This window comes from Crocodylus porosus, unplaced genomic scaffold, assembly GCF_001723895.1.
Source record: "Crocodylus porosus isolate Cpor-Errol unplaced genomic scaffold, CroPor_comp1, whole genome shotgun sequence".
Taxonomy (NCBI): Eukaryota; Metazoa; Chordata; order Crocodylia; family Crocodylidae; genus Crocodylus; species Crocodylus porosus.
Window position 1 is genome coordinate 13,085,643 of NW_017728948.1, and position 16,524 is coordinate 13,102,166.

The window sequence follows — 16,524 nt, forward strand, 5'->3', positions numbered from 1 at the left end:
TTATTACAGCTCCCCTACTGGTACCATTTTTCAAACTACACTCTATACCAGTCCAAAGCAGTCCTATACGACACAGTGATTTAAGTGCTTCCTATTAATGACACTTTATTGATTATAGTACCTTTCCCATTGTAGGGTGGCACCAGCTGGAGGTATTAAGAAAGCTGGTTTGGACAAGGCAGTACAGAAAGACAGGCTAATACTTAGGTTTTGTCTGTAACAGGAAAAAAACCCACTCTATGTTTTTCTGCATTGGTGTCACTCCATTTGCAGCAGTAATGACAGAAGCAGTGGCATAAGCAGGACACAGGCAGCATAGCTGTGTTGTCTAATCTAGGCCCGTCTACACTCATTTCTGTTCTTGCTATCGATAGTTCAAAAACTGTTTACAAATTACTCTGATGGAGACCCATCCTAAGAACTGAGCAAAATTCTCTTAATTATTGTAAAACAGTGACACGTGCTTAGAACTAGGCTTGAAAATAATAAATAAAGTGCCAATCTGAAAAGCCATTTCAGTGCTGACAGACTTGAAACATCCAGCATGGATATATGTCCTTATCTTGTCCCAAAATCCTATTCAAGGTGAAGCCTGTTTCTTAGGCAAAGGCTACATGTTTGGAAGTAGTTGAACACTCCTTTGCATTATTAAAATAATGAAGGATGTTGCTGCTTTCCTTCCAAATATAGGTAAAAGTCATACTTAAATTCTATCAGCTGAAGAGGGTTGATTTACCAAGTAAAACAGCTCTGGGACATAAGTGTTTAATTACAAGATACTCTATGCAGAAACAATAGCAGTTCAGGTCAATGATCTATATATAACATAAGATACTAATAAACCTTTCTTGCATGTTAAAAATGTCTGTAAACACGAGGGCAGAGCAGAACAGAAGAAAAAAGAAAAAAGAAGCACAGGTGATACATGTACTACAACAGATAAGAAAACTCAGGCCCCAAAGTTCTGAAGCCCTGTTCTGATGGGGGAATAGGAGAAAAAGAAATACAGTGTTGAGATATCTCTTTTAGTGAAAGCTCACAAATAGGCTTTGGAAATGAATTCAAGATAAAGGAAGGTAGAAGATTTTTAGCCTATTAGCCTTAACAATAGCAATTTGCTTAGGATAAGAAAAAAGCCCTTTGCTAAAAATACTTGTGCTTAAACCCTTTAACTAGACTAGCATTTAAAATAAAGTTAGAATTATCAGGATTTCATCCAAAATGAAAAGCAAATGGGTCACCACTGCTTTAAAGTGTGGTCCAAAAGAAATTAAGAATACCAAAAAAAAAATTCAACAATCTAGAATGTAAACTGGTGTTTTAGGAAACAAAAACTGAGGATAACTTTAGAAGCACAGTGAAAATAAAGATGGTAGGCTGACATTTTCAGGCCCTTTTTGAAGGGGAAACAACAGTTTCTACTTTTCCAGCAGAACAAGAAATCTAATAGGGCTTGTATCAAACCCTGCTGTGAAATGCATTCAGATTTTGAAAGGTAAACTATAACAAGACACTATTCATCGTATAATGCAAACATCTAAAATGCAAAATTTGGCTCTGCAGGTTGGACAAGGCACTTGGCTTGAAAGCCAGGTCTCTGGGTGCTGCTGATCTTGCCGGCTGGCAAACCATTTGCCCATGCAGGTCAGACACCACATTGGGCGACAGTAGCATTGTTGGCATTCTCCTTCATTTGGCTCTTGGCAGCTCTTTATAAGCTTGATGTTTGCATTAGTCTGCATACACCCGATGCATGGCTCCAACTCCTACAGAAATAAAAAAGGCCAAAAAATGTAACTTTTACAGGAAAATAGTAATGCTTTGCATTTCAACTGGGCTTTCTGCTTTCAAATCACCTCACACAGCCCAGCAGATAGGACAAGACACAAGACTGGGAGAAAGAACACCTGGGTTCTGCCCTTGGCTCTATCAATGATTCGTACAGCCTTGGGCCAGTCACTTAACACTGTGCCTCAGTCTTCTCATCTCTGAAGTGGGCATGATTATAGCTGCTCTACTCTGTAAAGCAATTTAAGATCCATAAGTGGGAAGTATTGTGCAAGGGCCACATATTATTTATACTCAAATCATCCTAACACTTCCTGTGCCAATGAGTTATTTTCATTTTACAAGTGGGGAATACTGGGGCTCTGAACAGTTAGGTAACTTGCTTCAAATCACTCAAAGTTTCTGAGCCGGGGAAAAACCCTAGATTCTTCCTATTTCTGTGTCTATGCTTTAACCTCTAAAACAGAGGTGGGCAAAATGCCGCCTGACTCAGATGTGGCCCGCAAGGCCATTCTATCTGGCCCATGGGTCCCCTAAAAAATTTAGAAAATTCATACTTATCTGCCCCTGGCTGCCTGCCTTGTGGCCCTCAATGGCTTGCCAAAACTCAGTGAGCGGCCCTCCTCCCGAAATAACTGCCCGCCCCTGCTCTAAAACCACTGTTTCTATTTTGTAATATAAATCATTGCTTACTTCATCAGGTATCAAACCAAAAGCCACAAGTCCAAATAGTTTACATTAAATTTTGTACAAGGTAAAAGGTCTGCAATAAAGTGACTCTCTCTTAGCGCAACAGTTATTTATGCACAACTTGAATCTGCAGACTTGTTTCTGTTGGTTATGTCAGCATTGCAGATGCATAATTGCAACGTGTGCAGACACACCTAAGCTTGTTATGATCTTGCTGGTTTCGATACCAGTGATGGGAAGATGCAACAGCACACCTTGCACAAGCCTGTCCAGGCCCCTTGGTACTTACTCAGGCAGCTGAAGCTCATGCTATGACATCATCACTGCATTGCTACCAGAGCTAGCTAGATTACAACTAGCTTAGGTATATCTGCATTCCCTGCCAATGCACCTGTGCCTGAAGGGGAGACATACGCACTGAAACCTGGGCTTTGATTGTTGATGTGATTTTGAGTCCTAAGAAAGGAAGATCTAATTTAGAAGTCATGCCAAATATTAAAGAATAAAGTCTAAATGCAACCTAGTTCTCCTGAAAACTCAGCTGTAATGGTGCTAGGCTGGCCAAAGCTAATTGTCATGCATATCAGTTTCAATTATTAATTAGAGTTCTGACTCTAGTTTGCTGGACACCACCTGCAAACACCATTTTCAAATTCCTCAGGTAGCACCTAATCAGGATATTACAATTAAAATAATGTTCCCTATCACAACATCTCCCAGCCTTTTCTATGCTTATAAGGCCTCTGGTTGAAAAAGCAAGAAAAGAAAAAAAACAGCTAGATTTTCATATGTTAGTTACTGAACTGTAAGGCTGTCATTATAATAAGTACACTAAATCACAAGTCTGACCATAGGAATATTGACCATGTCATAAACTATGATTATTACAATCTTAGCTTATTAAAAAGTCCCACCTGATTGCTGGGAGCAGGGTACGTCTGGTTCATTTCCACCAGCGATGTAAAGGTTTCCAGAAACAAGTCACTGAGACTTTGATGGATCACAACATTAGCCGCATTACGGATCGGAGCACGGAGTTTCTCCCGCAGCTCCCCATACTCTGTGGAATTCAGCCTGAAAAGAAAGAGTAGACCAGACTGTCATCTAATCAATCCACTCATGTTCTGCTTATTACTTTGAATGTTATCAAAAGAAGAGAACAGAAAAAAGTTATGTAGCTTGGTGTACACTGGTTCTTGGTCAGAATGTATACATTTTGGTCATTTCTGAGGGCAGAAGAGGGGGAGGTAAAAAATACTACAGTAAAAGGAAACTTTTACTTTTCTAAAGATCTAGAAAAGTCATGAAACCCCGAGGTTACATGTTTCTATTTCTGTGATGGGCAAATATGGGGCTTGTGATTTTAAGTGCCCAACCTGAGATGACTTTGAGTTGTTTTTGTCACAAGTGCTGAGCACCATCACTGATTCCATATGAAGATGCAGGAGAACACCTCTAAGAACCAGAATCAAATGGTCTCAAGATGAGCTTTTAAAAGTTGGGTAACAAAAGCCACTTTTGAGAATGTTGGTCTAAACAATTTGAAAAGCAGAGCCTAACAGTCCTGTTAGAGTCAAGTCATTTCTTTATTTAGCCACGGGATATTTACAGTAGCTATTGGACAGTGCACGCTTCTCACCACTGGCCATCAATGTTTCCATCCAGGCTTCAAAGCACCCCTTGTAACACGGATCAAAGTGTAGTTCAAGCTTCCTGCCTATTTAGTCCCTGGCATCTCTGTTGAGCTGCCAATAAAGGGCGTGCAAGAAAGTAATTAAAATATTACCTAAAAACATTTTAAACCTTGTTATTAATAAGTATACCAAACTTATCCAATTTCTGCCTTATTTCATATATGTCTATAATATTGCTCAGCCCTCCCCTTGTTAGTTCTCATTCTTTTATATTGTACCTAAATTCTAGTCTATGTGCACCACAGGACAGACTGGTTTACCTATATTTGTCATATCAAACACAAACAACGTCTCTAGCGGTAGCACAAACAAATATAACTGCAAACTGTTGTGCTCTTACAAAGTAAAATGATAGGTAATGACCGAGGTTTTAAATAGGCTACAATGAGCAGCCATTAGATGGTACCATTCCATATAGTACAGGACTGAAGCCAGCAACACTTACTGTTAGCAGGGAGGGTGATGAATAGAGCAGAGGCAGGCAAAGTCTGGCTCACGGGCTGCATCGGGCCTGTCGCAAACTCCATTTCTTAGTAGCCCCTGCCTGTGTCATTGTGGCTGGTTTCCATGTAGACCCCAGGAGCAGTGGCACCATGACAGCATGTGGCCAGGGTTTACCTGCCTGTCATGGCCATGGTAGAGGCAGACTCCATGCAGTCTGCCTCCAAAACTGCAAGCAGTGTAGCCACAAGCTATCTGGGGCTACGCATGGGCTAACTGGCAATGTCATTCTGGGGCAAAGCAAACGCAGGTACATTGCTCCCAGTTCAGAGGCAGCCTACACAAACCAACAAGGTACCTCTGAATGCACTGCTTTGGGCATGGTACATTTGTGTGTAGGGCTAAAAACAGATGCTGGATTTCTCCCAAAACACATTCTTTTACCCTGGGATCCTATGGGGTATAAGCCCACTGTCCTCACATTAAGTATCTGTGAAGTATCCAAATTAACACCTTACTCTGGGACAACATCAGCTAATCATCTGAGCTGTACGTACAGAACTGCTCTGAAATTATCCCAAGCTTTGACTTGTTCAAAACAATCAGGCTCAGATTAAATTTAACCTCCATTTTTTCACTAAACTGTCAGAGGTGTGGCCCAGGTCAGGTCCAGGTGGGATACTCAGTCATGAAATACTAGTTTAGCTATGGCCTCTGCTTTTAACCGCTGCTTCATTTAGCTCTGCTCAGAGAAGGACAACGTAACACTGGGTAAACTTAGGGCCACTGGTGTCTTTCCTACCAATTACTTGCACAGCTTCTACCACTGGTGAAACTGTAAAAAGGTTTGGCTTAAATGCCCTAGTGCAGACACAAGCAGAGGGAAAAGTCTATGTGCTGCTGCTAAGTCCCTGCTATTACATTCTAGCCATGATTTTCGGTTTTAAACTTTCTCGTCCCCTATTTTGAGCCACCATAGTCCTACCGCACCAGTTGTATTCAGAATAAGTCACAGCAATCAACACACTCGGGTGCAACGTTTTCTTTAGCTATCGACAGCACACAAGAAAAACCAGGACATGCGAGGTAATTATGGTGTCTTTTTCTAGGAAATTGCAGTGTCTAACACAAAAGGCCACAAAAGTGGGAAAGTTGCATCAGAAACCTGTTAAAATTGTGGTTTTGTCACTGCAGCCAGCTGAGGCACAATTAACTGGTTGGTCCAGCCACAACCAGAATGGCTACAAAACAGTCTTTCAGGAATTACTTGAAAGAAATCTTCCAATGGAAAGGCTAACCTGATTTTAAAGAGTAAGGTGAAAAATGCTCGTCTGGAGTAGTTAATCACCTGCTGGTCAGCCTTCTTGAGATAACTTAAATACTGATTATATGAATCTGGAAACACTCCCATCATCTTTAACTACAGTTTCTGTAGCCTGAGAATCATGCTAATAAGAAAAATTACTGGACTTGAGTAAAACTATCCTATATGAGCAAAGTGAACATTACCGAGTTAAAGATTTTTCAGCTGTAGCCTCACAGGCTGTGGATGGAAAGGAAAGAAGCTGCAGATAACAGTGCAGGAAAGAGTAACTAGGAGCAACAGGAATTAAAGAAATTAGTGGATCCTGCACGTCTTGTGGAGAAAGGGCTACTACATTTCAAATGTAAGCTGTGCTCCTCAGAGCCAATGAATCTCAAGGAGGTTTTGAATTTTTTCTTCATTAATAATTTGCATTACAATAGCTCCAACAGGCACCAGCCAGACTGGGCCCCACTGTGCTAAGTCTGGACACTCGCACAGTAAGACAGTCTCTGTACTCACTCTGAATAGACAAGATTGACAAGGGGTGAGCAGGAAACAGAGGCACAGGGGGAGGGAAATACCTGGTCCAACACTGCACAACAGGCAGAGCTAGGAACAGAATCTAGGCCCTCCCATAGCCTATTCACTGCCTGCTAGTACTGTGCTGAGTTAAGGCTATTGTGGCAGATTTGCTCCAGCTTGTGTGAAAACACTGTGCAGCATTCTCTAAGTGTTCAGGGGGAGAATCAACAGCAGCTGGGAGAAGGCTGAGGACGTCTGGGAGGGAAGACATGGCTGTTAAGGGTAGGATAAGGACAGGAAACAAGTGGTGGGCAGAGCAGCAGCTTGGAGCATCACAGCGGCTGGAGAAGCAACATAACAGGAGGAGCAGGGGAAGGCAAAGCTGTGGCTAGAGCAGCAGCTTTCAAACTTCCTAAACTCCAGAACCCTTTCATATCACTTCTGCTGAGGAACCGCTACCCTAGCTCCACGTGAGCTGATGCACAGCCAGATAACCCAATCCGGCAGTAGCAGCAAAGTGCTTCCCAGCCACTCCACCGTTACCGGGATCTAAGTACAGACGTCCAAAAAGCCAGAGGTGGAATCAATCCAATCTATGCGGGTTTCTCTAAGCGGTGTAGATTGGACCATTAATGAACAGAACTCATGTTCGCTCTTTGGTTGAGGAAAGCAGGCAGATGCCTGCACTGGCAAGTTCAGAAGGCGCGGGGCACTGCCATACACCTCCCAACCTACTGGCCACTGTCCAGGGCAGCCGAGCCCAGCTTGCACAGCTTCTACCATCCCTGACAGCTGCCAAGAACATGACCCCAACCCCCTGCTGCCAGCTGCAGGGACGGGGGGAACCGGCACAGAATTTCTCCCCTGCTCCATGGCAGCATGGGGAGTGGGGGGAAATGGAGCCCCCACCCCTATCAGAGGAGCCTAGGGGGATGGGGCGGACGGAAAGCCCCTGTGGCATGTGGCTCTCCTCAGCTGGGCAGACCCTAGCTCAGGGAGGATCAGGGCCAGGTGGGGGAAAGCCCCTGCAGCATGGCCCCCTCAGCTGGGGGCAGACCCCAGCTGGGAGGCGAAGATCGAGACTAGGGCAGGGGTCAGATACAGCAATTTGCTGGGAGTGGGACTGTGCAGCTCAAAGGGCAAACCCCTGTCATATGGAGCTCTCTCCAGCTGGGCAGACCCCAGCTTGATGGGAGATGGCTCTGTTCTCCTGCCTCCCCCCTGCTGCCCCACTCAAATGCAGGCAGGTTTTGCTGCCTCAGCTCTGTGACAGCCTGGTAGGGTGGTCAGAGAAGAGGAGCACTGGAGAAGGCTAGCCCACCTGCCCTGCGAGGGGGGAGTTAGCAGAGTGAGGACATGCAAAACATTCTGGGATACCAGGGGACTGCAACCTAACTTAAGTCAAAAGGGAATCTGGAAGGGAAGTTTGATAGACCAGTCTAACCTAAACTGATTAAATCTGAAACTACATTTATCCAGGTCAACCTTAAGCCAAGTTCTGCCATTTTTAAACAGGTCTATGTGCACTGAACTTTAGCTCTGTTACAAGTGTAGACCTGTTTCCAATCACGTATACTGGTCTGTGTGTAATTTCTGTACTAGCCCCAATCTCTTTGCAGAACGCCTAATGATCTGTCGTGGAAACCCTGGGTTCTGTGAAATGGTTTGAAAACCACTGGACTAGAGCTACTGGTCAGTTGTGAGACAGCAGGAGCTGAAGTTGTCTTTAGGAGTGTGAGTCTAAAGAGCACATTTTAGAAAACCAGTCAGCTGCATGAGATAGGCATGTTGCAACCCCTTGGTTTGGAGAATAGGTTGCACATTACAGGTGTACATTACAGGTGTTAAAGGGTCCTGTTGCTACATGCCAAGAGAGGAAGGAACTCTCTTCAGCATAAATGGTAGAAGACTGCACGTTTAAAACAGAAGGCATAGGATCTAAAACCTCACACTGAACACAGGTGAAGTCTGTGGCCTTGTCTACACGTGGGAATTTTTATAAGAAAAACTTTTCACTGTTGCTAATTCCAGTGCAGTTCAACCTAGATACATGCACCCATACTGTACACAGAGGGAGAGTGAATTTTCATCCCATTGCAACCTGCAGAGATGTAATTCTATATAAAGAGATGTTATATTTCTCCAAATTCTTACTACAAAGTCTCCATATTCTGACTACAAAGACTCTGGAAAACTCTTGCTGGTGCTATTCAATTGACACTGTCGCTCTTTACAGAGCATGGTGTGTGCATCAATGAGTTCTCTGATGGCTGCTGAGTCCAATGTGTGAGTGACAGTCCTGCTCACAGGTAGGGCACACCCATGCACTAGCAATGCTTTGAATCTGAGCAGCAGATCTTTCCTCCTCTGACGCCGGTTATCACACAGCTTGATCTAGTTTGCCTCGCAGCACCTCACTCCATCTGCAAGCTGACTCTGCCAACACAGGAGGCGTTCTGCACTCCTTTCCCAATCATCCACAGAGATGCCAAAAGATGCCAAGTCACCTTGACAAGTATCTAGTAGCGAGCACTGCTGTATGGATGTTATTAATCAGTTACCAAAAAAAAGCCACATCTTAGGAGAAAAAAAGTTATCATCATGTCTCACCATGGTCATAATCTTATTGCCACCTCAACAAAACACCACTGAAATAATTACATAGAATTAGCCTGTCATCATTTCCAAATCCCTACATATTTCTGCTTCAATACTCATACTCCTTTGTCAAGCTTTGTCTCACCCACCATCTCCTTCTGCTTCTTGCCAAAGCTTCTAGGCTCCATCCACCCCATCACCTTCTCACACAAATCATCTCCAGACCACTTTCCGTGCTTCCTATGGCCTCTTTAAACTCTGCTGCAAGGCCCCCAACTGGTTCACTTTTAAGCTTTGTTATGCTGCCTACAAGTTAATTTGTATATAAGTTGTCTACTGATGTTCTCCTAACTCCTGTCTACTTGTCTATCCTAAGACTGTAGGCTCCTTCCTGCGGAAGGCATCCTTTTTCACTATTTGGGAACTCTTAGTGAGCACTACTGTAAATATTGAAACTGATGGACCAATAGCTTAAAGGAGGTCTGAACATATTTGCTATTCATTTGCAAACTTTAATTTCTCTGACAGTGTAAGATTTACATACACTGCTATTCCTCTGGATGAAAAGTTTACAGATTTAGAGAGGCAAACAGACATGTCCAAATGTGCATATTTTAAAATGCCCTTACAGGAACATGTAATAATAAAAAAACTAAGAGACTACTGTTTGTTAGCTCCTTCAGAAGACAGCATTCATGGGAATGTCAGCACCAGTATTTATTAATTACATGTTGGCCAGAATATGTAGTTCCATCCAGCTCTTCCATAACCAGTGACTTGGAAAATAAAACCAGCAACAGAGCCCAGTGTTACAAAAACTAAAATGGGTTTTTACAATCCAGAGGACACGAACTAGCATAAAGATACAGATACTCCTCGCTTAACAACCTAGTTATGCTCTTGAAAAATGCCACTTGAAGCAAAACGATGTTAAGCAGATCCAATTACGTCACAGTTGTTGCTAGGGGTGCACTGATAGACATTTTGGGGGCTGATGCTGATAGCCAATTGTTAAAATGGCATATTGGCTGATACCAATCCAATTTCCAATACACAGCTCTTCAGCTTGAAGTGCTATGTCCAGCTGGTAAGTCTGATGTGATGGAAGGGGAGGGAAGGGGCGCTGGGGAGGCAGATCAAAGCCCCTACAGTGAGGGAGGGAATGGGGCTAGGGTTGACCAGCCGGGGCGGGGATGGGCACAGGACAGAGTTGCAAGCGACTCAATCAGGGAGTTGGGGGGGAAAGGGGGGCAGGGGGAGACATGTGTCCCCTGGATCTGCGAAGCGCGGGGCGGGCTGCAGCTGCGGGCGGACAGAGGCACAGTTCCTCGGGGGTGGGTAGGGAAGGGGGGCAGCCCCACGGATAAGCTGTGCTTCTGTCCCACACCTGATTATCTGCACCCCCACACCCCTCCCTCCCTCCTTCCCCTTCTACCACACCAAACCTAAGAGCTGCATGCAGCTCTCCACACTGCTGGCTCTGCTTCTCACAGCCCAAGTGCTGCGCCGCGGCCGCGCACACGCACGGGCAGTTATCGGACAAATTAATTGGCTGCATTGGGCCGATAGCCGATACAGAAAATTTTCTTTATATCAGTGTTGATCCGATATTAGACCGATGTATCAGCGCACCTCTACTAGTTACCTACTAGCAGGCGGCGGCCAAAGAATGTTATAACTGAACAGTGCGCGACTTTAAAGGAGTATGTTCTCTAATAGATCAGCAACGTAATAGCGAAACAACATTAACCGGAATGACGTCAAGTGAGGAGTACCTGTAATTTGAAGTCAGGTCAGTTTTGAGGCCTACGCCATTTTCAACAGTTCTCTTTAAATGAGTTTTGTTAGCAAAATGTCGGTGTGACACCTTCAGAGCAGCTATTATACGGTCGGGTTTTGGGCAGGATGGAAAGGGAAATCATCAGTAACTCAGAGCCTATATTGTTAAAATCATTCATTTTATCACTGTGTGTGACGGGAAGGAGATTTTCCTTTGACTCCTTTTCTCTCCCATTCCTCACCCAAAGCTCCTCCAGTTGCTTCTTTCCCCTCACCCAGGGTCTCTCTACTTCATTCTGCGAATAGAAAATTTGGTCCCTCTGCCCAGCTTGCTTTTCTAGTGTAGGATCCCTCTAAACCATCTCTTCTTCGCTGCACTTCGGTGGTAGGAACCAGAAGACAACGTCTTCTGTAGACTGGAAAGTTAGCAAAATGGAGCTGGAAAAATGCTAGCAGTCTTGGGATTTGTCAAGGAAGCACAGACAAGCTATACAAGGCAGGATCATCACTGCATAAGATACGTGACATAATAGGACAAGGGTCATTTATCTTACCGGATATCAAAAGCCTTCACGTATGGGTTAATGCTGGCAACATTGATGGTGAGGAACTGTACGGGCACGTTTGAATCTGGCGAGAGTTCATGCTGTCTCGAATCTGTCACTGTTAGATGAATGTCTTGCTGTTGGGCGACATGTAAACAGTATGTGGTCACTTTAATCACCCAGGTATCTGTGACAATCACCCTTGCTCCAGGGGCGCCAGTAGCAAACTTGTCAATCCTCCTGAATTCTGTATTGATGGAAGAAGCCACTGCCCTCCAACTGGACTGCGGGAGCGCGTGAACCGCGAGCGTCCGAGCTAAAGGATGATTATCCCAGCCGTTCCGTGACCAGTAATACGCCAGGATGCTGGTGATCGTTGGAAAAATAACAGCCAGAAAAAAGAATATTTTCCAGCCTTCTGGAGCCAGGTAAAAATAGCAAAGCTGTTTCTCAGGTGCTGCAAAACACATGCCAATGTAATAACCTGCAAGGAAAAACATTTGCTTTCAGAAGGCAATAAAATGCACGCTCACATATTCCCTAAACTTACAGTTCATTTGACAGGCAAGGTCTGTGCTGGGTAACTTGTTTTACTTACAAGCAGGGACTCTAACTCCAAGCCTCTGGACCCCAGTGGGTTTTTTTTTTTTAAAGTAAGACTTCACCTCTAGCAGTATTTATTTTTTACCAAAATTAAATGGTGAAAGTGCAATCATTCTAGTTTGCTGAGTAAATAAACTTTCATATGGTTATGTACAGTAAAACACAGGCAACGGGGTTTACAGGGATTAAAGTTCAGAGGGAGAAGCACGGGATCAGCAAGCCCCAGAGACAGAATCAGCCCCACCTTTCAGTTTGATAGCTTACTCCTTGTAGAAATACGAATTTTCCATCTATCCACTCCTCTGATATCCTATGAAATATGGACTTTCATTTCTACCCAGGAGAACTTTTACAATCTTTTCTCCGATGCCTGATGAAGGGGGTTTGTGCCCGAAAGCTTGCAATTAAAGATCTGTTTTGCAAACATCCTGTTGGCCTAATAAAAGATATCATCTCTGCTACCAGTCCTGATTGCCTTTTCCTGTAGAACAATATGGCTACAACCTGGATACCTGACACATGGAAGGTACTGAATTTTAGCCGGTTTTTTTAACGAAATCTTCATGTTTTCCCAAGCAGGAAGCAGCTGCGACCATCTGAGATCCTGCTCCTGCCTTTTGTTTCAAGGCAATCTGCACCACCACAGGCCCTTGCAGGAGGTGAGCGGCTCCACACCAGCTATGAACTGCCTGCCCAGAGGAGTTTGACTCCTCTGTGAAATCCTATGAAATATGAATTTACCCAGAACTTCTACAATCTTTTCTCTGATGCCTGATGAAGGGTGTGTATGCCCAAAAGCTTGCAATTCATTTTTTTTTTTTTGCAAAAAACTTGTGGATCTAATAAGAGATCATCTCTACTAAGAGACCCGATTGCCTTTTATTAAAACACGGGGCTCTTAAGGGTGGTCTGCCTCTCCCTCCCTCCCCAAGCTGCCCTTCCTTTCTCCCCTCGGCTCCGCACAACGCCGCCCGCCGTACAGTCGCGTCCCGGCGCAGCGCGCGCGTCTCGTCGCGGGAGCGCTACCCCAAGGCGCTACCGCAGTCGCAGCGTGTTACTGACCCAGCCCCACACAGCTGAGGCGCGGGGAGATTTATTGCCACGACGTTAGGTCGCAGCACGGGGGAACCAGCTCCCAAAGGCTGCCCCCCCCGCCCCTCCCCCCGTCCCGGCGGGCGAGGCGCACCGAGCGGCAGCAGGGCGTGGGCGAGCAGGGTGCCGGTGCTGCGGCGCAGGTGGTGCTGCACGAAGGCCGCGTCCTCGCTGCCCAGCCAGGCGCCCAGCAGCCCCTGCACCGTCAGCCCGGCCGCGCGGAACTCGTGCGGCGGGAACACGAAGCACACGGACAGCACCACGTAGGCCAACGTGAAGGTCACCGCCGGGCTCTCCATGGCGCCGAGCCCCGAGCCCAGCGCCGCCCGCCGCGCGGCTGCATGGGAGCCGTAGTCCGGCACCGCCCCGAGCAGCCCCGCCCGCCGCGGGCCTCTGCTCCTGCTCCTGCTCCTGCTCCTGCCTGCACCAAGGCCCCGGGGGCCGGGGCGGGCGGGGTTTGCAGCGGTGCACGCGTGCGTGGATGTGCACACACATAGCCACATGCAGCCCCACGTTAGCATGCACATGCGCACGCACATAGCACGCATTAGCATGCACGCGCGCACATGCAGACACACGTAAGCACGCACGTGCGCACATACAGCACACATAACCACACACATGCAGACACTAGCATCCACATGCACACAGCATACACAGACATATTAGCATGCACACACACATGCAGACATTAGCATGCACATGCAGACATACACGTGCACACACAGCACACATACACACAGCATACACAGGCACATTAGCATGCACATGCACACAGCACACATGCACACACACAAGCAGGCACATGCACACACATAGGACACAGACATATTAGCATGCACACACAGCACACATGCAGACACACACACATGTACATGCACACAACATACATGCAGACATACAAGCCAGCATATGCACACATATGCAGGCACACAAAAGTATGCACATGCACACACAACATACCAACACACATAAGCATGGACATGCACATGCATAGCACACACACACACAAGCATGCACATACATGCACACATAAATGCACGTACACACAAACATGCACACAGACTTGCACAGATGCATGCACAAACACATACATTCATATACACACGTATGTATCAACTGTGTATGAACCATGCACATATTTGTCACAAAAATGAAGGGGGGAAAGGATAGAAAAAAAAGAGGGGAAGGAAAAGGCAGGATAGGAGAAGAAAAGGGAAATGTGCCAGGACCATTTGGAGTCAGGAAAGAATTTAACCCCTGGTCAGGTGGGGACCAACTGGGGGGGTGGGAAGGGGGGCCCTCTACCCCCCTCTTGAAGTGCGGCGCCCAGAACTGGACGCAGTACTCCAGCTGCAGCCTGACCAGTGCTGCATAGAGGCAGAGGATCACCTCCCTGGACCTGCTTGAGATGCATCTGTGGATGCACGTCAAGGTGCGGTTGGCTTTCCTGACCGCATCCCCACACTGCCGGCCCATGTTCATCTTGTAGTCAATGATGACTTCAAGATCCTTTTCTGCCTCTGTGCTGGGAGTTCCCCAGCCTGTAGGTATGGTGCCGGTTGTTCCTTCCCAGGTGCAGCACCTTGCACTTGTCTGTGTTGAAACCCATCCTATTCTCGACCACCCACCCTTGTAACCTGTCTAGGTCTGATTGTAGCCTGTTGCATCCTTTCAATGTGCCCAAGTCCCCCCACATCTTAGTGTCATCAGCAAATTTGAACAGGGTGCTTTTTACCCCCTCGTCCAAGATGCTGATGAAGACATTGAACAGCGCGGGCCCGAGGACTGAGCCCTGGGGGACCCCACTGCCCACGTCCTTCCAGGTTGAGAAGGACCCATCCACCACCACTCTCTGGGTGCAGCCCTCCAGCCAGTTGGTGACCCAATTGACTGTGTGGGTGTCGACACCACAGGCCCCCAGTTTCCTAATGAGATCAGGGTGAGAGACAGTGTCTAAGGCCTTCCGAAAGTACAGAAAGACTATGTCCACTGCTACCGCTGCATCTAATGATTTGGTGATCTGGTCGTAGAAGGCCACCAGGTTGGTCTGACAGGACCTGCCGCTGATGAACCCATGTTGGTTGCCCCTAAGCATGACCTCCCCTGCTGGCCCCTCGTGGATATGCGCCAGAATAATTTTCTCCAAAAGCTCGCCCAGGATCGAGGTAAGACGAACTGTCTGCTCCTGTTTCACCAACATCTTACAAGTTGAGGTTGTGGGTGTTTTTAGCACTCTGCCAAAAAACGGTGCCGACCCCTGGTTTAGATTATGGATTGCATGGGATGTTTGGATAGAGCTGATCCTGTCTCAGGAAGGGGGTTGCACTAGATGACCTCTGGACATCTCTTCCAGCCCTTGTTCCTTGAGTGGGGCTACTGGTCATAAAAATAACAGCAGAAATTAGGGGTTTTTTGTTTTCTACAACACTGGGCACACAGCCCGCACTTCAGGATAAACAGCCATAACCTCTAATACTTTCTATTAAAGAGGAAAACTGCATCACTCTAGAGAACAGAGCATCACAAGAGGCCCTAACTGGTCATGAATTAAAAATTAACGACAAATGGACAGAGTAAAACTACCAGCACTCTAGGGATCTGCATCTTGGCAGATGGCTGAAACACTGCAAATGGAGGACAGATTTCTTTGTACACTTTACCAACACATCATGTGCCTGTTTTTGCCAGTAAAATCATATTTAAACTAAAATAGCATGGTTCTTGCAAATGAGGTTGCAGCATTTCATTGTAGGGCACTTCAGCATAAGAGATTTAATTGTTTCTATAGTTGTAGCACTGTCTCTGGCTAATGCAGCCGCCTTCCTGACTCAAGAGTTGGAGCACAGCAGGTTTCACAGTAAATCTGTAATTAAAAACAGTTTAAGAGCAGCAGGTTTTTAACTTGTGATTTGCTTGCGGAGGTTATTAGGGAAGAATAATGACAGTGCAGCGATAGCATTGGAGTGATGAGTCTATAAAATAATACTTATAAGAGGCAAGATCATGACTTGGAAAATGACCTTAAACAATCTTTTGTATTGCATGAGACAGAAAGCCATGGGGTCCGTCCAGGACCCTATAGGAAACATTGCAGCATTTGTCTTTGGAAGAAAACACAAAAAATTATTTATATTAAATCAAGCAGGTTTTAGTCGTGTTTAATACTCTAGTAACGTTAGCCTCTCATTGCTTTTCCTGAAATCACACGGTTCACGGCCTGGTTCTGCGCCCCCCACGGTTAACTCTCACTCCAGGAAGTGCAGGGCACTGGCCCTGGCCCCGCGAACTACATTTCCCAGGGTTGCTTCCAGCACCCAGAACATCTTTATTGGCTGGGTGCCCGGATGCCCCGCCCTTCTACTTTTTTCTGATTGGTCCGTTCAGACAGCCATCACCGTGACCTTTCGCAGCTCCTGCCCTTTCATTGGCGAAAGTAGCGCCGTTGAAATTTGAAATCCGGAGG

The 16,524-nt window shown here is 46.0% G+C and overlaps 1 protein-coding gene across 1 annotated transcript; it reads right to left on the reverse strand.

The window, feature by feature from the left end:
- Window positions 1–749: 749 nt before the first annotated feature.
- On the reverse strand, window positions 750–13,407 carry TMEM129 (transmembrane protein 129). The gene is made up of 4 exons (XM_019553388.1): window positions 13,153–13,407; window positions 11,373–11,847; window positions 3,393–3,552; window positions 750–1,766 (listed from the first exon to the last, which is right to left on the reverse strand). The coding sequence occupies exons 1-4, from the start codon at window positions 13,355–13,357 to the stop codon at window positions 1,518–1,520; spliced, it is 1,089 nt and encodes a 362-aa protein (XP_019408933.1). The 5' UTR covers window positions 13,358–13,407; the 3' UTR covers window positions 750–1,517.
- Window positions 13,408–16,524: the final 3,117 nt, after the last annotated feature.

Excerpts from the sequence above, each read along its gene's own strand:
- TMEM129 (XM_019553388.1), bottom strand. The coding sequence starts at position 13,357 with ATGGAGAGCCCGGCGGTGACCTTCACGTTGGCCTACGTGGTGCTGTCC. Across the intron at positions 11,848-13,152 it reads CCACGCCCTGCTGCCGCTCG|GTTATTACATTGGCATGTGT; the intron begins GTGCGCCTCGCC and ends TTTTCCTTGCAG. Across the intron at positions 3,553-11,372 it reads GTGAAGGCTTTTGATATCCG|GCTGAATTCCACAGAGTATG; the intron begins GTAAGATAAATG and ends CTTTCTTTTCAG.